Below are 22038 nucleotides of genomic sequence, written 5' to 3'. Positions count from 1 at the left end.
GAAATGTTGGGCTCATATGTGATCGTAAGTTGAGGACTACCTGGTTTATGAGAGACTGAAATATGGAATGAAGAAGACAACCTCATATATCATACTATGTACATACAATATGTTAAGTTGCCACAATATTAGCGTATTGTCTCAGTATGAGAGACAACTCTAGTAAGAATGGGTTAATACAGATGGATTTGGATACTGACAAACTACCACATTTTTCGCTCCACAAGATGCACTTTTCCCACCCGCAAAACTGGGTGGAAATGTCTGTGCGTCTTATGGGGCGAAAATACTGGCCGTGGTGATGGCAGGGTCCTTTTACAGTGCTGAACCCCGCCTCTTCTGTCTTTGCCATTGCCCGTTTTCGTCCTTTAAACCTAGGTTGTGTCTTACAGTGCGAAAAATATGGTATATATCTTAATCTGGCATGATGGGCTGCTGACTACTGGTACGTTTCCAGAGGAATAATATTCCTAGAAAATACATATTTAAAAGGTTATAATAAGAAATACAAAAGTGTGGTGTGTGGAATTTGTGTGAATTTGACTACTTTATTCAAAAATTTGACCAAATAAAAAACAAACAGTTATGCTAGAAAGTGCCTATCCTGGTGTTCCATATTTGTTTGTTTTACAGTATTTCTTAACTTAAAGGAGTGGTGGGAACTGAATCCTACATTACTGATTAAAACCTGATCCCTATTTGGATCTATGTTTTTATCAGGATCTTATTGAATCAAGCCTATTAGGTAGGTGGTCTGTTGGGTTTCTATCCAGCTCCACATTGTACAGTTTTTGAAATCCTGCCTCCTCGTTCACCCAGTTGTATCCTATGCAGGAAGTATTGCAGCACATGGCACTTATGCCAATTTCTCACATTTGGACAAGTCAGTGAGTGTATTGTGCCCAAATCAACAGATTCTCCATCACCAGCCTCCTTTTTTTAAAAAAACAAAGCATCAAAATCTGATAGGCTGAGCTAGCAGCACCAGCTCTTAATTGATGAACTGCTAAATTGAGCTGTTTCTCAAATATGTTCTTAGCAGCCAATTTTTTTTCTTATGTTCTCCATCTGAGGTTCTCGGAGATGTGAAGTCGCTAATTAAAACGCATTCGCTAACAATGTTGCTAACTGCTCATTCATGCAAAAAAAAAAAAAAGGCTATTCAAGATAACTATAGTGGGGAGGGGTTAATAAGTTAATCTAAGGTTGAATTACTTAGTAAGACATCAGTCTCATGACTCCAAAAGAAAACAATTAGACCAAGCCTGAAATACCTGCAAATCTTGCTATTGAAAGAGGCCAAGTTGCCCCGAGGGGCACATGAAATAAGAGGCCTGTTTTGCTGGCAACACAAAAAATTTTCAAAAATTTGATCATGGATCTAATCAGAGGTAGGCAAGCTGTGGCCTACAGACTTCACACAGCTTCCAAACCCTTAAAAAATAGGTCAAATTTAGGCAGCACAATTTTCAGGTTAAATTTTACATTTGCTTCCTATTGTAGGAAGTTAGCACCCACCCCACTCCTAGAAAAATGAAATATCCCGGGAAATATTAAAAAGGCAGAATATTTCCCCTAAAAAGAGTAGAAACTCAGAAGCAGAAACTCACCTCAGAGAGGTAGAAACTCAGCCCCCCACATCTTTGCTAATGGGCCATTAAGGCCTAGGTCAGAGTATTCTACATAACAAAGGCCTCTACCCATCTCACCACCTGGCCTGGGAAGATTATATCAGCCAACACTCAGGTGAAGCCATGTGGTCCAGACAAAGCCTAAAATGTTAAGACCCCTGCCCCTGGGACTCTGACAGCCAATGGGATAAATTTCTTGCACAGGAACAGGAAACACTAAGGTGGGCCCCAACAGAGTGTATATAAGGGTCTCTCAGCATCTTGGCCTGCCCTCCTTTTCCTTCTTTCTTTTTTCATCCAGGGCATGTGATTCTGTCCACTATTAAACCATCTTTCCAAATGGCCTCCATGTTTTCCAGTGTCTTTTTCCCCACTTGGAACTGAACCCAGAAGAATAATTCTTCCAACACTATGAGAGTCTCAAATGTGCTTTTTCAAGAGGCAACTGGACTTTCTGTTTTTTCTTTGAAGACATTTCGCTTCTCATCCAAGAAGCTTCTTCAGAGAAGCTTCTTGGATGAGAAGCGAAATGTCTTTAAAGAAAAACTAGAAAGTCCAGTTTCCTCCTGACAAAGCACCTTTGAGACAACCATGACCTGGATTAATGAGAACTTCCACTGACTTCCTATGAGAGGATTGCCTATAGATGTAGATTGAATATTGATAAATATAATAAAATTGATGCCACATATGGAAGTTAAAAAAGCATGCTATTCAAGAATATTACAACATATTACTTATTTTCCATTGTATCTTTTAACTTATTTTTAAGCACTTGCTATGTATTTTTGATGATGTATGCATCTGTTGTGCTCTTTTTCCCCTGTTATTTTAAAAGCAATATTTTTTAATAAGAAAATAGTTCATGCTGTCTGATCATACTTGGGGCTAACAATCCTACTATAGACCTAATTGAATGCTTTCACGTATATTCTAGTTTGACTGTCTCAAATCTGACCCAAAGCAACACATTACTGATATGCCTATCACTAACTTCTTGCTTTGAGAAGCTTCTACGAGGAGCTATTCCCAATGAAATCAATGTGCAGTTGAAAAAAAAAAGTTCTTGCAAGAGTGATTGGCGCAAACATGATGCCAACTTAGGAAACCTTCCGATATGTTGACTTCACTTCCCAGAATTTATACGACTATTGGTTTATGATGTTGAAGATCATACATATGGAAGTTGCCCAAGTTGCTGAAGGTATATTTCATTTCATTTCAAATGTATGCATCCACTCACTTAAGAACAATTATAAAGAAAAGGAAGCTTCCACCTCTCCATCGGGCTTTCAAGACTGAAAAACATTGTCTTCTTGTTGCATCTGGCATTTTAGTTTGCAAACCTGCTGCATGTTAGCATTTCATAAGAGAGAACTATGTTCTGAATCAGAAAACCAGGGCTCCCATGGATTCCTGAGCCAGGGACATCTATCTGCTGGAGGATCAGAAGGTCAAGACAGCTGCACCAAGAGCTGCCCCTTTTTATATCTGTAATATAAGCAATACCTGTAAAATGAGGGGTGGGGCTTTGATTGGACAGTTGTAGCTAATCATCTGGACTTTAAAAAACACACACCATGAAGCGGCTTATCTTGACCATCACACAAATAGCAGAATACAAGCCACTGCAGCAAACATGAGTGATGAGATATGCTATTATACCTTATCCAATCAGAACTCTGAACAGCCAACTGACACATTGCCAGGCGATGCCGGCTGGAAACCAAACCCTGTAAAGAAATAGATGTCAGAATTAACGAAAGGAAATTCCGGATTATTAGACTTTTTAAATGTCAAAATTAAGGAATAACTGCTTTATTAGTCTTAGGCCTCATATAGTGTGATATCTGCTGGGTAAACTTAATGCTCCTCAGTTCCCTAATTCGGAGATGAGCAGTGCCAAACGATCATCAGACACTGCTGGATGGACTACAGACTAGAACTTTCACAAATTGCATTGCTAAATTTCAGCAGCAAACTACCAAAAACAGATGTACAATTTTTGCCGATTATTGGTAGGAAAAACTAGGAAAAAAATACAGGTTCAATGCAGCATAAAAACTGTCATACTCTTCAAATGAATGCCCCAAAGTCCCAATCCTGCCATATCATCATTTTTGTAGATTTTGCTGCTCCAAATAATTTTTGTAAAACAGTCCCTAAATACTTAAAAGCTTCCCATTTCTCAGGACCCCGGAGAGCAGCTCCGATTAGATCGGAGAGTTGGCTTGATATCAGCATTCCAAGTAATGCACCCATAGAAAGCAGAACTCTGAGGCAGGGAAATTCCTCAAAGAACAATTTATTGGATACATGAAATTGGCACAACTGGTGAAAACTGATTCTGAAGTTCCTGCGGCTTTCACCTAATTAAAAGGTAAATGTTTCTCCTTTCCCACAAGTCACTTGTCATTCTGTTCAATTAAGGTGCTGGCCGGTTGCTTGGTTACTTCACTCCTCCTCTGGCCAGCCACCTGTGAGAATGTCCTTTGTTCCCACAGGAAAACTGTATTGCTTTGGCTATAAAACCCCATCTAGCTATTTCCCTCTCCCTCTGTTGTGTGGCAACCCTGAAGCCTCCAAGATGGCCTCAGCCACGTTCACTTCAGGATTGATACACTCTAGCCTTACATACACGTATTTTCCCCCTTCCTGTCTGTTTCTAGATTGCTAGTGTTACTTATAAACTACTTAATCTAACAGATTACAGATAACAAATAACAGATAATCAGAGTTGGAAGGGACCTTGTAGGTCATCTAGTCCAACCCCCCGCCCAAGTGGGAGACCCTACACCATTTCTGACAAATGGCAGTCCAATCTCATCTTGAAAGTCTCAAGTGATGGCGCTCCCACAACTTCCGAGGGCAACTTCTGTTCCATTGGTTGATTGTTCTCACTGTCAGAAAGTTTCTCCTTATTTCCAGGTTAAATCTCTCCTTGTTCAGTTTCCATCCATTATTCCTTGTCTGGCCTACAGGCGCTTTAGAAAATAGCTTGACCCCTACCTCTCTGTGGCAGCCCCTCAAATATTGGAAGACCACTATCGTGTCTCCCCTGGTCCTTCTCTTTACTAGACTAGCCAAGCCCAGTTCCTGCAACCATTCATTGTATGTTTTAGCCTCCAGCCCCCATATCATCTAAAATATCATCTAATATCATCTAAATATCATCTAATAATCTAAAATCAACTAACTATAGAGTGGTCAAATGTTCAGAGGAAAAAGTTGGGCACTTGCATTTTTAATAAATGTGTAGGAAGGGAATTTCAGGTGGCAAAGCTTGTCTTTTAAGGCCACAAAAAAAATCTCCATCTGACTAGCCTCTTCTTTACAACAATACAGAATTACAAAATAAAAATGGAAGTGAGAGGGTATTTTTTTGCTCAGCTATGTCAGATATTTTTAAATGGAGATGGTAACAAAGAAAATCTCCTATCTGTAAAGTGGATCATTCTGTTGTATTACGTACAATGGACACGTTTAATGAAAACAGTAAAGTATGATCTCTTGTTCCTTTCCCCAAAGGCCACTACACCTGGTCGATAGGGATCCTGTGGGAACTAAGTGATAATTTTAGAAAATGAACTATCCCATGATGACATTGGCATAGAGCATTGTGTTTCAGATGATAATTTAAAAATCAGAAGAAATGACAAATTATTGAAGAAAAAATCATTTAATTAATTAAAGCTTGCCATGTTCATGCTACAGATTTGCTTATACTAGTTGCCTTCTCCAACTAGTGCATTCCTACCTGAAAAAGGTAAATATTAAGAGTTTAAGCAACAGATGTCACACTTGTTCATCTTAGGGTGCCTAGTATCCATTCCCCACAGTTGTGATTATCTTTTTGAACAAAGAAGAAAAGGAAAAAAAATAAACCTACCTGTTTTCCATATGAGTCATGTACGGGTGAGACTATTCCACCAATGACAATGAATCTTCCTGTCTTGTGTAGATAATCTCGGGCTCTTTCTAGTGAAAGAGAGACAGGAAGGAAGTGAGGCATAGATTAATACTTGAACGCTGATCACTGATGAAAAAGCCAGCAAAATTAATAGAAATAATTTGCTGTTCAGGACAGGCAGTCCTTCCAAAATTGTTCTCAGTTATCATAAGAGAGCAACTGACCCTGATGTGCATGCAAATTTATACAAGTCAAAGGTAAGGTTCCCCTCACGCATACGTGCTAGTCATTTCCAGCTCTAGGGGGCAGTGCTCATCTCCGTTACAAAGCCGAAGAGCCAGAGCTGTCCGAAGACATCTCCATGGTCATGTGGATGGCATGACTAAATGCTGAAGGCACACGGAACGCTGCTACCTTCCCACCAAAGTGGTCCCTATTTTTCTACTTGCATTTTTACATGCTTTCGAACTGCTAGATTGGCAGAAGCGGAGACAAGTAACGGGAGCTCACTCCGTTACGTGATGCTAGGAGTCATTACCATAATTCACTTGGTCATAAATAATATATTTAGATCCTCATTTTAACAATTCCAGTTATTGGTTATTAACAACCTTCCTCAACATCCACATTGGTTCCTCAGAGTAGAGGATCACTTAGTTAAATGGAATTTCTTTCCTCTGAAAGTCTATACGAGGACATAAGGAGTTTTAAGACCTTGGGTACAAACCTGACAGTGTCTCCAAAAGTTGTTGCCAAATTAGAATATTTAAGATAATAAAGAAATTATTAAATACATGCGTTCCTGCAGTGTGCTCATGAAGAACAGCTTTCTGGAGTGCAAATGGGCAATCTTATATGATTTTTTTTCTTTTTTCTTGAAAGTCTTTGGTGACCAGAATTTTGTGTCTGGCCACCAATCTCCACCAAAATGTTGTCTCCGCTCCTTCAGGAACATCAAGTTCAGCATGAAATTTTTGTGATCTACTTGTGAGTTGGATGCTGGGAGGGATTTCAATCAAGATCCCAGCTTTAATTCAGCCTATATGGGCATAAGGCTTGCACATTACAAGCATAATTTTTAACCATTGTCAGATGTAGCTAATTTACAGTTAAAGATGTTCTGAGCCATAGGATAAAAATTCCACTTGTTGAGTTATTATTCTTTCTGGATTACAAAGATTTTAAAACCTCTTGACAAAATCTTAAAAAGGAATCAATCCAGGAAAGTTTAAAATGGATAAAAATAGCTATTTTTAAAGATTATTTTTTATGAAAGTGCTTTTGAATAAATTGGAATTAAAATAAACAAGCAAATTGGACTTTTATGGACATATTTTTGTTTACTATTAAAGAGGGAAGACGATTAGTGTACTCTACAAAACAAAAGATAAAAATAATATAAGCTAGATTCTAATCTGACTGTAACTATGGAGATGTTGACTATGGTGCTGTCTGTAACTATGGAGTGCAATGAGATCAAAATGGAAAACAAAATAGAAAAAATAGGGATGGAGAAACTTGCCTCTTTTTTTTCTTTATTTGAGACACTTTTGCTTTTGGATTATAATATAATGACAATGACCTGAAGGGCAGCAAAAATGGAGGAAAGGAGAGAATCATTAGACTATCCACAGAGAGGTAGTAGCAAAGATTTCAGTTACTGTATGTTTTGTTCAGAAGGAACTTTTAGAAAAATTTAAAGAACATTAGAGGAGATTCAAATAAGGGTATCAGATAAGTGGTGGGATTCAAAATTTTTTTTTACTACCGGTTCTATGGGCGTGGCTTGGTGGGCGTGGCAGGGGAAGGATACTGTAAAATCTCCATTCCCACCCCACTCCAGGGGAAGGATATTGTAAAATCACTGTTAGGGATATACACCCTAGCAGAACGTGCAACGGTAGTCAGTCAGGCAGGCAGATATGTGAGATAATCGTTGTTGTAGCTTACACTCAGTAAAACAGATACACAGTGCTAGTTAAATAGTTTATTCCAGTAAGATTGTTAGCATAGTCAAACAGTCCATATATCATACACTTAGTTCAGTCCGTCCGGGGATTATTCATTAGCAAAGTCCAGTGTCGAAAAAGAGGTCAGTAAACTTACAAATAATCAGTCCAGTAATATATCTCTTTTTGCAGTAGAGATATGAAGAAAATCAAACCTCTTTTCTTCGTTCAGCAATAGCAGGGAAAAAACGCAGTTATCACCATCAATCCATCATTGTCAGCAATCCAGTAAAAGCCAGCAAACAGTGAGCTCTCTTGCTCCCTCTTATGGTGATTTTACAACCGCACCCAAAATACATGGTCTGCATTTAAAGTGATACACACAATCATAGTCTATATATATTATTTTACCCAAACTAAGTTAGGTAACCATGTTATCCCTAACAATCACCATTCCCTCCCCACTCCTGAGGGAAGGTTACTGCAAAATCCCCACTCCCTCCCCGCCTCACTAACCTGCTTTCCAGCTCCATTCTCCTGTGCAGGGCAACAAAAGAAGACCCAGCTGATCAGGACTTGGGAGGCAGAGAATAGATGGGGGCGAGGCCAGTCAGAGGTGGTATTTGCCGGTTCTCCAAACTACTCAAAATTTCCACTACCGGTTCTCCAGAACAGGTCAGAACCTGCTGAATACCACCTCTGTATCAGATGAGACTACACAAAACTTCAACAGATGCAACAGGAAACCGAAAGGGATAATATTGAAATAGGCAGTTAAAGGTATCAATTTTTGTAAAGTTTTGGCTTTATTATAGATTACAAATATAAATGAAGGAAATGCTCTTCAAAATAGAAAAAAAAAAGCCATAATTTTAAAAAGGTAAACCAAAATTTAATTTTAATTTAATAGGAGACACATTGTAGAAAACTGGACATAAAATATTTGATTTATAAAAATTTAGGTGAATTTATTTCAGTAGAATCAAAAAAAGAATTTGAGTGGTTTTGTATATAAATCCCCAACTAAAACCAGAATTTGTATTAACTGATGAGCATGGCAGATTTATTGGGGTGGAAGTTAATTTGCATGGGATTAGGATTTCAATACAGGAATTTATGTCCAAAAATGAAGACAAACTATTCTTTTATAAAGGACTTATGAAGAGATTAATAAGGTTTTCTAGTGGAAATGTATGCTTCATGAAGGATTGGAATGGAGTGAACTCTCCATAACTGAATAAAACTTTTGGGGGGAAAAATATCACAATTAGTCAAGGCCAATTACCAAAGGTTTTCTTTGATTTGATTGACAATTTAGGACTGGTTGATATACAAAGATAGAAAAATGGCAGTTCAAGAAACTATTCTTACTTTTCTGAAAGGCATATCTATTCTTTCCAAGAATAGACTTAAAACTGTATTTCAATGAATGTGGTTACTACGCTTTCTAAAGTAGAAATATTACCTTTTCCCCCGGGAATCACACTCCTGTGAGTTTGGTTTACAAATAGAAATCTAGTTCTTTTAGATGGAGACTAAATGAAACGTTATTACAGAAAGAAGCAATAGTGGAGAATTGTAAAAAGAAATTAAAATAACTTTTTGAAAATAATTTCAGTAAAGGCACTGATTTAAGAATGATTTGGGATGCAAGTAAAGTTTTTGTTAAAGATTATTTTATACATAACAGTCTTAAAAAGAGAGGAAATTTAAAAAAAACTATTTTGAATGAAATAAAGAAAAAAGAAGAAAAATTGAAGTAATTTCCAGAGAAGATATGTATTTCTCAACAAATTAAGCATTTACCAGATAGTAAAAGAAATGTAAATAAAAGTGAATTATGTAAAGCAAAAAAATGTATTGGCAAATAAGGCAGGGAAGTGGCTAGCATATAAATTATGAAAAGAAAAAATAAAGAAAGAACATGATATTGAAATTACAAGAGGAAGATACTCTATTAATGGACCATGAAGTCATACAGAAGTGACATCTCTCTGGTTGTTCAAAACAAAAGGTACTAAAGATTGCAGAGGAACAGAGACAGATTATGAATGGACCTACTACAATAAGGAAAATTTTGGAAGCCATATAAAAGATTACACTAGGAAAGTGCCTGGACCAGGCTCTTATTATAAATGTCTGGAAGATGATGAATTTTCAACATTTACAAAATAAACACAATAAACTCTGTCCCACAGGGAAGAAGATAAAGAATTGGAAAGAGGCCAAAACAACATTAATACTTCAAGAGGGATAAGATTTGACTTTAACAAAAAATTGTAGGGCAATATCATTACTGAATAATGACTATAAGTTGTTCATAATGTTTCCAGCTAATAGACTGAAAATAATATTTCAAGAATATTTCAAGAATATTTCAATTATTCATGAGGATCAATGTGGGTTTTTACCTAAAAGACAGTTAAAGGACAGTGTTAGCAATGTGTTAAGACACTTTATAACATTTGGAGCAGCATAATAATAAAAAAAAACAAGCTGCATTGATCTTGCAGTGCAAATAAAGCCTTTGGCAATCTGATTTGGGCTTTCTTGTTCAATGTTTTGGAAAATATGATTTTTGGAGAGAATTTTATAAAATGGGCAAAGTAGATCAGAAGTGGTATCCAGCAGGTTCTGATCAGTTCTGGAGAACCGGTAGCGGAAATTTTGAGTAGTTTGGAGAACCGGCAAATACCACCTCTGACTGGAGATTTTACAGTATCCTTCCCCTGCCACGCCCACCAAGCCATGCTCACCGATAGTAAAAATTTTTGAATCCCACTACTGAAGTAGATTTACATTTCACAGAAAGCGCAAATAATTGTTAATGGAGATCTAACAAAGCACTGTGAAACAGAAAATAAAAGTCAATAGAGGGAGCTCACACTCTTCCCTCATATATTTTGATTCTTGAAATTCCGAATAGAGATATAAGACAGGATGAAAAGATTATGTTTTTTTTTTAAATCTATAAATTAAGGGCTTTGGCAGTGGACTTGCTGTTGATTTTGGAAGATCCTTTAGAGGGAATTGAAATATTAATGGACAAATTAAAAGAATGTGGTGCATTAGAAGTTTCAAGATCAATACACAGAAGGCAAGGATGTTAAAAAAAATATGAAAATAGAAGATCAGACAGAATTGATGCATAACATGGGTTTTAAGATTGACAAATATGAACAACATGTTATTTCAAAATAACTGTTAAGATATAGAATGAAGTTTTAAAAAGACATGTTAAGATGGGATAAACCAGAGGTCTCTAACCTTGGCAACTTTAAGTCTTGTGGACTTCAACTCCCAGAATTCCTCAGCCAGCAAAGCTGGGACTTGAAGTCCACAAGTCTTAGAGTTGAAGTCCACAAGTCTTAAAGTTGCCAAGGTTGGAGACCCCTGGGATAAAATATAACTTCATTGCTGGGGAGAATTTCTGTGATAAAAATGAATGTATTGCCTATAGTGATATTCAGTTTCAGAACACACATGTTTTGAAAGCGGAGTTAGAGGGGCACGATCTGAGATTTGGGTGGCAGAGGTATTTATGTCCAACTAAATTACAGTTAATGTGGATTTTAAAAATTATTAGATGCACCATGTTGAGAATAGATATAAACCCAAAGGTGTTTGGGGCTCAAGACCCCTTTGTGGCTCTCAGTAGAAGAAAGATTTTATAGACAGTAAATAATAGGCAAACCTAACTTACTGTAAGAGATTAAACATTTTTTCAAGGGAAGTATAAAATACAACCAAGACAAGAACTGGTAGGAGAAAGATATAGATATCAATGGGTCTCTTATTTACAATTATTAGATAGATAGACTAGTATATAATCACTGTAGACAAAGGAATTTATTATTTTGAACACTGTAAGACGGACTTTGAAATAAAACTGTGTACAAGTGAAGAACATACAATTGCTAAAACGTATAAAAATTTATTGAAATGTGAAATAGAAGAATAAGTGAAAGAATATAATAACATGGGCTAAAAATTGGTTATAATAAACAGATGGACCACTGCAAAACCCTGCAGTTGAAAAGGTTGAAATTTACACTACGTTATAATCTTAAAGTTTATAAAATGGTGTTCCATTGGTACATGTCATCGGAAAAATTGTCAAGAATGTTTTTAATAAAAATTATATATAAAAAACAAAAATGATTAAATACATGGATGAGTATAATAATTGCATTTTGTTGTATTTTCACCATTATAAAATTTAAACGTCAACTGAATTGAATCAGATTTGTTTGTTGTGTTCTAACATGTTTATTTATCTAGTACCACCTTTATTTAGTGTGAAGACTGTATGTGGACTTTATGTACCTCATCCCTATTTCTTTAGAATCTTTTTGAAGAGGAATGCCCAAAATTATATATATCATTCAAAGAATATGCCAAAACTTGTATAAATACATTAAGGGAGCAGCAATTTTATTATAGATTCCTTATTTTGGGGGGTATGTGTGTGTGAAAAATTGCAATATCTATCTAGTCATACTCCCAGCATTACAGGAGGAGAGTCTACAGTTTTAACACCTTACAGTTTCAGAAAAGACCTGACCATTATATATGTGAAGGTTAATATTTTATGCCACAGCATGTATCCCACTGAACCATCTTTGCCATTTTATGAGCCTCAGTTTAGTTTCTTTTTTTAATGTTTTTATTACCATGAATAATTGAATATACATGTTAACACTGAAGCTGACCTGACCGAAGCCATTTTTGACAGCTTTTATATTGCCACACTGGAGCTGAGATATAGGGAGGAGGGATTTGAGATAGTTGATATTCTGTAGCCAAAGCAAATTATTTTCTCTTGGGAACCAAGGTCATTCTCACACCTGGTTGGAGGAAGACAGAGTGATGTCACCCGGCAGCCAGATTGCACCGTGATTGGACCATGTGACTGTTTTGAGAAAGTAGGAAAATGTTAACTTTTAATTAGGTAAAAATCACGCAAGTCTTCAGAGTCAGGTTTCACCAGATCTGTGCCAAGATGATATTTCCAATAAAGCTATTCTTTGAGGAATCTATCTGCCTTGGAGTTTTGCTTGCTATGGAATTATTACTTGGAACCCTGACAGTACATCTACATATGTGACCATTAGACAGATGACCCTAATTTCAGAGAATAAATATCTTAAAATACAGCAGCTTTAATAAAGATTCATGGAGAACCAATGCTATTTTGGAGCTGGAAGAAGGAGCAAAGAAATTTGGGGATCACTTCTTCAGGTTTATGCTAATTTATGCTAATAGTGGGACCTGGAATGGAATCAATTATTATAGTTGAAAAAGTAGAGCTGTTCTGCTTCTCATCTCTTCTACCATTGCAATTTAGAAATCGGTTGAAGAAGCAAGAAGCTACCGAGATCTGTGGTCTTCTCCATTTTTTTCTTTCTACCAGGATGCCATTCCACTGTGCATAACTGTCCAGTACAAAATATTCCAGGGTCTGTCAAAACAGTGCTACCTTCAACAAATATAATATTTTAAATGTGTGCTAGGCAGAAATTAAACAGTTACTGAATGATTTCTTGTTCTAGTTTCCAGTTTCTACAGCTGGCATTACCATGTTGTGAGCATGTTGCATTGACTTCTCTATTAGCTCAATTATGGCACTGCCTAAGCATACTATTATATTGTTAAAAGGGAAAGAAAACTACTCATCGCTCCACAAAGACTACTCTAATTCTACTAACACAGTACGCCTAGCCTGCTAGGGAATGTAGGCTTGCCATTTGGGCTACAGTATGACTTCCTGGATTTTAGAACATACAATGAGCAGAAAGCAGCAATAGAAAACAGTAATTTTCAAGCCACAATGCTGAAAGGACAGGAGTAATTGAAGCTTGTCCAAATAAGGGTGATGGCAGATGAAGGATAGCCAACCAGCATGGTCTCAACAACAGTTTTATGTGTGTTGCAAGCCACATCACCAATTAAAAGAATTGTATGAAACATGTAACTCTTTAAATTAATTGGGTGGGGATATAATTGTTTTCATTAAAATACAGTAAACTTTTAAGATTACAAAGCTCAGTTTAAGTATAAGACAAGATGTGTTCTGTATTTTACTCATGCATAAACTTTCATTCACTAATTAGTAGACACGGGGTTCTAACAGGCACCTCTTTCCCCAATTCCTTTATTAAATTGAAGGTTTAATGGTAATTATTTAAAAAAATAATCAATTACCAAACAAAGCAAACACAATGATGTAACCTTTCCAGAGACTATCTAGGATCTTGTGAAATAAGGAAGGAAATAGGTTATGCCTATCTTTTCGCCACATATTTCCCACGTTATGCCGTTTTTTCTAAGTATCTCATGATATTCTGGTCTAAAAATCTGACTGATAACTTTTCTTATTCCAAACATATTCAAAGGTCTGTGTCTCATATATAAATTGTGAAATGGAGGTCCGAAATATATCAAAAACTGATCTCAGTATATGGTTATTTATCAGTTTCCTATATGCTTCCCATTTGTATTTCTTTATTTCAAAATCTCTTTCACCTTGACAATGTGTCCCTGCTACTTTAAATGAACAGCTGCATTTAGAAGGCTCAGGTCACATTTTTCGAAGTGTGATACAGTTCTTCGCCTCTGTTCTCATTTATCTCTAACACAATCCTTTCAATATTATTTTTGATTAACTCCTTAATGTCTGAAAGCCACATGGAATAAAACAAAACTACTTGGAATGCTCACTTTCCCAGCAGCTGTTCACTTTTGCCAACTATGTAGGACTACAAGGGGTTGATACAGAAATAACCACAACTTTCAAGGGAGCCACACTATAGAGGCTACCCATTCAAAGAAACAATTCATTGTGACTTGTTTTATGTGAAAATGGCAAAGCGTCTATGAGAATCACATTCTGCTACAATTCTAGCCAAAGATCCATAGATATTGACAAGAGCATAGATTACTTACATCTGAGCTTTATAAAATGATCAGGCTCACCAGTCATGCTGGACTCAAAAGTTTTGAATCAGTGGTGGGATTCAAAACCTTTTACCACTGGTTCAGTGGGTGTAGCTTGGTGAGTGCGCTCTGCGGGCACAGAGGCATTCCAATTCACCTCCTACAATCCTGCACTCTCCCGGTCGCTTCAGCAACTGCCACGCTGCACTCTGCTGTGCCACATGAAGCAGCTGCGCTTCAAAAGCAGAGGATAAAGGCAGGAGTGGGATTCAAATTTTTAACAACCGGTTCTGTGGGCGTGGCTTAGGTGACGGGTGTGGCTTGGTGGTCATGTGACTGGGTGGACATGGCTTGGTGGTCATGTTATTGGCTGGGTGTGGCCAACTCAATATCACTCACATCGAGGCACGCATCTCCTTGCCTGGCCTCTCATGACTGTGGGGATGCTGCAACAGTCGTAAGTGTGAAAAATGGTCATAAGTCACTTTTTTCAGTGCCATTGTAGCTTTGAATGGTCATTCCACACAAGCAAGCTATCAGCAAAGGAGGAGGAAATAACTCCAGAGAAGTTCCTGAGACAGGAAGACTAGTCCTGCCAAGAATGTAATAAGGGTTAATGGAGAGGCAGTTTCTGTAAGCAACCCCAGAATGTTTCCTTCCTGCCTTCCTTACAGGATTAGGCCAGTAATTTCTTCTAACAACCGGTTCTCCAAACTGCTTAGAATGTTAACAGCCAGTTTTGGTGAATAGGTGCGAACCTGTAGAATCCCACCCCTGGATAAAGGTGAGTATGGGAGCCCAGGCGGGCGGGCGGGCAGGCCCAACAGCAAAGCAGTGGAGAGAACCAGTTCGGTCTCCACTGCTCATCACCACTACTGGCTCAGCAGAACCGGGTCAAAGCGGTAGCATACCACCACTGCTTTGAATGTATAAACAAATAGAATAGTGCCAAGAACCATATTCCACTACCTATTCTGGCCAAAGATTCATATAATCTGAAAAAAAACTAGAACAGAAATAAAGAAGACTTAACTAGGTTTGATGCAAACAACAATTGATGTTACAACTTATTCTCCATAAAAGTAACATGGCTATGACAAGTGAACAATCAAAGATGAACAAAGAAAAGTTGATGTTTTTGAACCAGGGTGAGAGAAATTATTCAGGTATTCAGCAGGTTGTGACCAGTTCTGGACAACTGGTAGCAGAAATTTTGAGTAGTTTGGAGAACCGGCAAATACCACCTCTGACTGGCCCTGCCCCCATCTATTTTCTGCCTCCTGAGTCCCAGCTGATTGTCTGGGTCTTCTTTGCCCTGCACAGGAGAATGGAACTGGAAAGCTAGTTAGTGGGGTGGGGAAGGAATGGGGTTCTTGCAGTATCCTTCCCCTGCCATGCTGACCAGAGGTGGTATTCAGCAGGTTCTGACCAGTTCTGGAGAACCGGTAGCGGAAATTTTGAGTAGTTTGGAGAACCAGCAAATATCACCTCTGACTGGAGATTTTACAGTATCTTTCCCCTGCCACGCCCACCAAGCGACATGCACAGAACCGGTAGTAAAAAAATTTGAATCCCACCATTGATGCTGACCAAGCCATGCTGACCAAGCCATGCCACGCCCACCAAGCCACACTAACAGAACAGGTAGTAAAAAAATTTTGAATCTCACCACTGGATAAATTGTTTGAGGATACCATGGACCACAAGAAGAATAAATCACTTAATACTAGATAAAATAAAATGAGATAGCTCACGGGACACATTGATAAGAAAAGAAAATTAAAGCTTAGATAAGAGATGGTTTGGTGTGGTGATTAAGGCACCAGGCTAGAAACTGGAAGATTATGATTTCTATTCCCATCTTAGGCTGAACACCAGCTGGGTGTCTTTGAACTAGTCACTCTCTCTCAGTCCTAGGAACGAGGCAATGGCAACCACTTCTAAAGGTTGTCCAGGCAGTATCTGAAATTTGCACATGATTGAATAGAAGAAGAAAAAAGGCATAGATATTTTGGATATATATATATACAGTAATATGTAAGTCAGGTCTATTGAATACATCTTTGAGGGCAATTGAAGAAGGCAGCAACTACCATTGATAATCCAAGCATGAACTGAAGCAAATTCTGCCAGATTTTTCGTTTTCTACTTGTCCTGAATTTTTTTAAAGGTGTATTACCTCTGTCTAATGAAAACTTGCTTCTACAGCTGCCATTATGTGGTGGAATCTTCCAGAACTATTGCAAGTATGTGTTTCTGCTAAGAATAATTTTTACTACATTTTTCACACTCTTCTGATTCTGCATATAAAAATGCAACCTGATTCTGCATATAAAAATGTGCCGTTTTGATTTACCATTATATCTAGTAAGACTTCCATTATTTTGATTTGTGGTCTCCTCTTGAACTTCAGACTCATGTTCTTCTGCTGCCTCACACAAGATCCATGTGTCAGTTTGTCTCAATACATTTTTTCAATTTATTGTTTTATCGTAGAGAATAAAATATAAAACAATAAAACGAACAAACAAAATGAAGCAAAACAAAAACATTCATTCAACCCTAACAACAGCAAAACTTTTTTCTCAATTTCTGATCAAAAGAATCAGATAATTCCACTATCCAATTTCCCTAGCAATGTTAGAAAACCTTCACTCTCACTGTTCAATTGCTGAATAATAATATTGTTGCAAACTTCCATCCACTCAATGATCACAACCTGAATTTTGCATAATTTATATGATTTGAGCTAAGACATACCTTCAGGCTCTATAGCATAGGTAAGAGTAGCTTCTCTGTGACCCCTTCAAACAGGGATGGGGAATAATTTAAAACCTCTCTGGTAAGCCTCTTTTTCCAATAATTATGACAGGCTGTCATCAGTCAGACTGAATCTTCTGAGCACCCCTGGGTCTAGCTAGCTGGCAATTTCTAAGACTTCTCCCTTCCCTCAGTTCTAAGAAAAGAGAAATCTACTTTAGATCTTCCTGCTGAAACCCCAGAAATACAGAATTTAATAACCTTTGTGCTAATACTGATAAACAAGAAATAGCTTTATAATTGCGGTGACGTGCTCATGGCGAAGATGTTAGAATAAATTCCTTTACAAAACTGAAGCAGTTAAATTTCTAAATAGAAAAGGGACTTATTAAGGGAGGCAACAGGTACCCATAGAAAATTCCAAATAAAATCATTTTAGACCACCTGGCTAAATCATTTGCTTGGCGTAGTTTTGTATAAACTTTTGGGTTTGAAACACACACTGCATGTAATGGTTGGAAAAAGGTTGCCAGGGCTTCCTGCTAGCACATTTTCAAGTATTTATTCTCAGTTTTATACAGTGAAGGACATAAATGAAAAAATAACTTCTTTGTGAAGACTGGATGTTGCTTTGCAATTCAAGAATGGTATTTCATCTGCAATATATTTAGTGAACAAAACGAAGCAGAAATTATCTAAGAGGTTAGTTCACCTGCTAACTACCTTTAATGGAATTACAAAGGTATAACCTAGTTTTTACCTGTTGTGCTTTTATGTGAATGTGAATCCCAACAAGCTAAGTTGAATCCCAACAAGCTAAGCAAACACTGGCATAGGGTCTGTTTCTCAGATGCTTCAGGAGATACTATGGTACCATATCCCAAATAGAAGTTATCATTTTTCTTATACATAAAAATATATCCTATACCTTCATATCATACAAACCATATCATACCACACCAAACCACATCACAACATACCATATCATATCATACCAAGCACAAAACACAGCATACTTACTGGATATCGGTACAGCCAAAATATATTGCAGGGGGCTTCTCAAAGAAAGCTCACTAGAGAATGGTGGAAGCAAACAGAAGTCTCCAAGAGGTTATATTGTATTGTAAGATAAACATTAGTGAAATTAGAGAACTGTACATTCACGTACAGAACAGAACCCAGCATTTTAGCATCATGAAATTACTACCCTGTTTTTCCAACAATACGGCCTCCCCCAATAGGAAGTCCCAGCATGTTTTATAGGCATGAAATGAAATTAAGCCCCTCCCCCCAAATTAAGGCCTATATTAAAACATGTGAAATGGGGGGAATGGTGGGGAATGGTGTGGGGGGCTTGCCGTTAGGAAGTACTTTTGTTGCACACCCGGATATGGTGCTGCCTGCATTGACCCCGATACGAAGTGCCCCACCAACGCCGAGGTCAACATCCAAGCCGTCGCCGCCTGCCCAAAGATGCAAGGGGGAATTAAGTCACCCCCGAAAAGACGGCCTAGCCATTTTTTCAGGGCTCAAAAAAAATAAGACCCAGCCTTATTATATGAGAAACACGGTACTAAGCCATGTGAAATAATATTGCTTACTGGATTATTGCATAACTGATGAATTTTGCTATAAGCTATTAGTATTGTTGATTTGCCTTCTCTAAATATCGTATGTTGGCCATTTTCAAAGAATTCTAGTTCTGTCTAAGGTGAAATGGTATTACTTGGTTGTTGTTTTTTCTTGTGCCTTTGAATTAGTGTAGACTCCTGGTGACTGCTTGAGCAACTCCTTGCAGTTTTCTTGCAAGATATTGGAAGAGGTTTGTCCTTCCTAGGGCTGAGAGAGGGTCACTCAGCTGGCTTTGTGCCTAAAGTAGGACTAGAAGTCATATTGTGTGAATATATGAAATGGGTACATATAAGAAAAATAATAGAATAAGAGAAACAATAGGACAGGGACGGTAGGCACGTTGGTGCGCTATTGGAAGAGGTTTGTCCTTCCTAGGGCTGAGAGAGTCACTCAGCTGGCTTTGTGCCTAAAGTAGGACTAGAAGTCATATTCTCCTCGTTTCTAGCCTGATGCCTTAACCTCTGTGCCAAACTGGCTCTCATCTTAGCATTTAAGCCGCTTCGATCCTATGGTTATGGCAGCTTTATTCTGGTTGGGTGGATGCATTTTGGAAAGAACTCCCAATGTATTATAACTGCAGACTATCTTTGTCCTCCCATTGGCCAGTTCTCTGGGGCTGATGATTCCACCCTCATTTGTGTGGAGTGACCCTAAGGGTACAGATAAACCCCCCAAGTAACCTCAAGAGCTCTCAGGAAGAGTGCTAACAACCAGATGACTACAAAGAAATATAATCCTTCTGGCAACTCGAAACCCTATTGCCTTCAATACCTCCCCCCTCCATTCTCTCAGAACTAATCCTTCCATCAACCCCACCATCCTGCCAGAACCAATGAAGCTTCTTGGATGAGAAGCAAAATGTCTTCTTCTTCCTCATGGAAAAAACAGTCCAGTTGCCCTTTGAAAAAGCACCTTTGAGACACTTTTAACATGTTTCTTGTAATAGCAACTAGTATAATTCTTGCCTCCTAAGTGAAAGTTTGCTATTTTGAAACACAGCATTTTTTCAAATGTATTATTATGCTTTTTGAGAGTTCTACTTCTCCCTTAGCTTATTTTTTTTTCCATTCTACTTTTTTCTAATTATCTGAAATTTAAGTGTTTACCCTCAGCTCCCAAATAGGCCATAGTGGGCCCATCTAATCAGCATTCTGTTCCACAAAATGCAACCAGGAATCTCACTTATAACAAATTAAGGCAATCCTCCATGCCTATTGTTGTTCCTTTGCTTTTAGTGAGTAGAGCCACACAGTTTCCATGGCTGGAGGCAGTAATTAGTCATGAAGTCTAATCTATTAGCTTTTGAGAGATCTGTCTGAATTTATGTAATCCTTTGGAAAGCCATCTACACCAGCAACCAAACATTTTATGGCATATCCTGGTCAGTTTCTTTGAATAGGCTTCCTCATAATTAAATGGGCCTATCCTCTGGATGTAGTAGCAATAGTAACATAATAATTTAATATGAATACTTAATAAGAATATTAATAATGCTATTCCAAGTGTAAGGCTTTCTGAGTACTTTCTGAGTGTTTAGAGTTATAGCAACCATGCCAAATTAAGCAAATTTACATCACTGTAAGAGGCTATGACAGAGAGTTGGGAACACAATTGAAGAAAATGCTGCTTTCTATATAAGAAAAAGAGTTGAAGCTAAAATTTTCTAAAGCTTCTGTACTCAGAGAACTCAAACTGTCAGTCTATCTTAATTTCATCCTGGATGACCTTGAGGAAACTTTGCACATTTGTCTCTAACAAAACGAAGTCCTGAGAAGGACTTGTCAACCACTGCTTTTAATGCAGCTTTCTAACTTCTTATTATAAGTTAGTATCAGGCTGGGTGTGGGTCTTCATGCACACAAATAAACATGTGTATATATCCACTAAAAATAAGACTTCAGATATCAGGGATGTCTATGATTGTCTCTGAATTCTTCATATCTTATACAGTATAGCAGTTTTTCTATCTTTTTTTCAGCTTGGCACTAAAAAGGATATTGCAATGTCATCAGAATGGGTGGGATTGACTTTTTTTAATCCTTAACTTTTCCTTTGGTGAGTTTAAAGAGAAAAAATGGCTCAACATAACCATTTTCTTTTGCCAAAGGAAAAAGCAAAAAAAAAAAATTATATTAAAATTATAAATTATAATTTAAATTATTAAATTATATTAAAAAATTATATTTGGAGGCACCTAAGAGTTGCTATGGCTTAAACCTAAGCCATTTATTTATTTATAATTTATGTGTAACAAAATTTACTGGTCATTCCCATCTAGTGCTTTCCTTTAAAACACAAAATGTGTATATGGAGGGAAGGATAAGGCAGAATTAACTGAAAGCAGAGAAGGATTTTTTTTCCCCAATTCATTTTACTCCTGAAAATACTATCTGTAGATATTTTGGATTATAGACTGTGAACCAATTAAAGACACATAAAACAACTGAAGAAAGAAATCACTCTTCTCATCTTCTAATATTTCACTAATTCCGTTCCTGTTGTTAAGCTACTTTAACCACAATAAGCTTGACAATCACACTTTTAATAAGTCAAACTCATAGTTCCATTACAAATGTCTCATTCAAACCTAAGAAACCAACTGGGATCTCTCTTCAGGAGTCAACTTAGAATTGCAATTCTTCACTGGATTCTTGAAATCTCCTGTTTTCCACTCTCTGAATTATTTTTTCTCACTCTGTTCATCCCACCGTGTTTCATTTCTTTGGTGGTAATAGCATGCACTTTCCCAAAATTTCTCTTCATCCATTTGACATCATTATTTATTTCTTCGTTTCTGGTCCAATGTTTCTATGGATTTTACTGTGAAAATTCTGAAGGCTTTGAAAAGAAACCAGAATATTCTTTGGGGAAAAATATATGCCTCGAACAAGGCTATTTAAAGTGTCTGAGAAGACCAGGAGCAGAATGTTATATCTTATATCAAATGTAATTTCTTTTGTTTTCTAGTGTTCTTAGTCTACTTAAAATCAGTGGTCTCAATAAATGAAATCCAAATTATTGCAAATACTAAAACACTTGAATTTTATATCTTCTATTTAACTGAGTTCAGAATAATTGTCCTATGACTCTCTGAAAATGCCCTGGATCCAAGCACAAATTAGACATACTTTTGACATTGGTGTAGAGTATACAGGGTTTTTATTTGGGTAGGGAGGTTCCATTGATCCCTTTTTTAATTTGTTACACTGAAATGCTGACA

General features: G+C 37.3%; 1 protein-coding gene across 1 annotated transcript in view; it reads right to left on the bottom strand.

The window, feature by feature from the left end:
* The window catches only part of NMNAT2 (nicotinamide nucleotide adenylyltransferase 2), an 85736-nt gene that overhangs the window by 29103 nt on the left and 34595 nt on the right, over window positions 1–22038 (bottom strand). Inside the window, exons 2-3 of the mRNA XM_087960863.1 lie at window positions 5521–5609; window positions 3297–3364 (exon numbers count right to left, since the gene is read on the bottom strand). Coding sequence (XP_087816989.1) covers window positions 3297–3364; window positions 5521–5609 — 157 coding nt within the window. The remainder of the gene's footprint in view (window positions 1–3296; window positions 3365–5520; window positions 5610–22038) is intronic.

This window comes from Notechis scutatus, chromosome 3, assembly GCF_049901735.1.
Source record: "Notechis scutatus isolate UNSWTSFEM ecotype Mainland chromosome 3, rNotScu1.2, whole genome shotgun sequence".
NCBI classification, from domain to species: domain Eukaryota; kingdom Metazoa; phylum Chordata; class Lepidosauria; order Squamata; family Elapidae; genus Notechis; species Notechis scutatus.
Note: the sequence above shows the minus strand (reverse complement) of the source record. Positions and strands in the feature narration are given on the sequence as shown.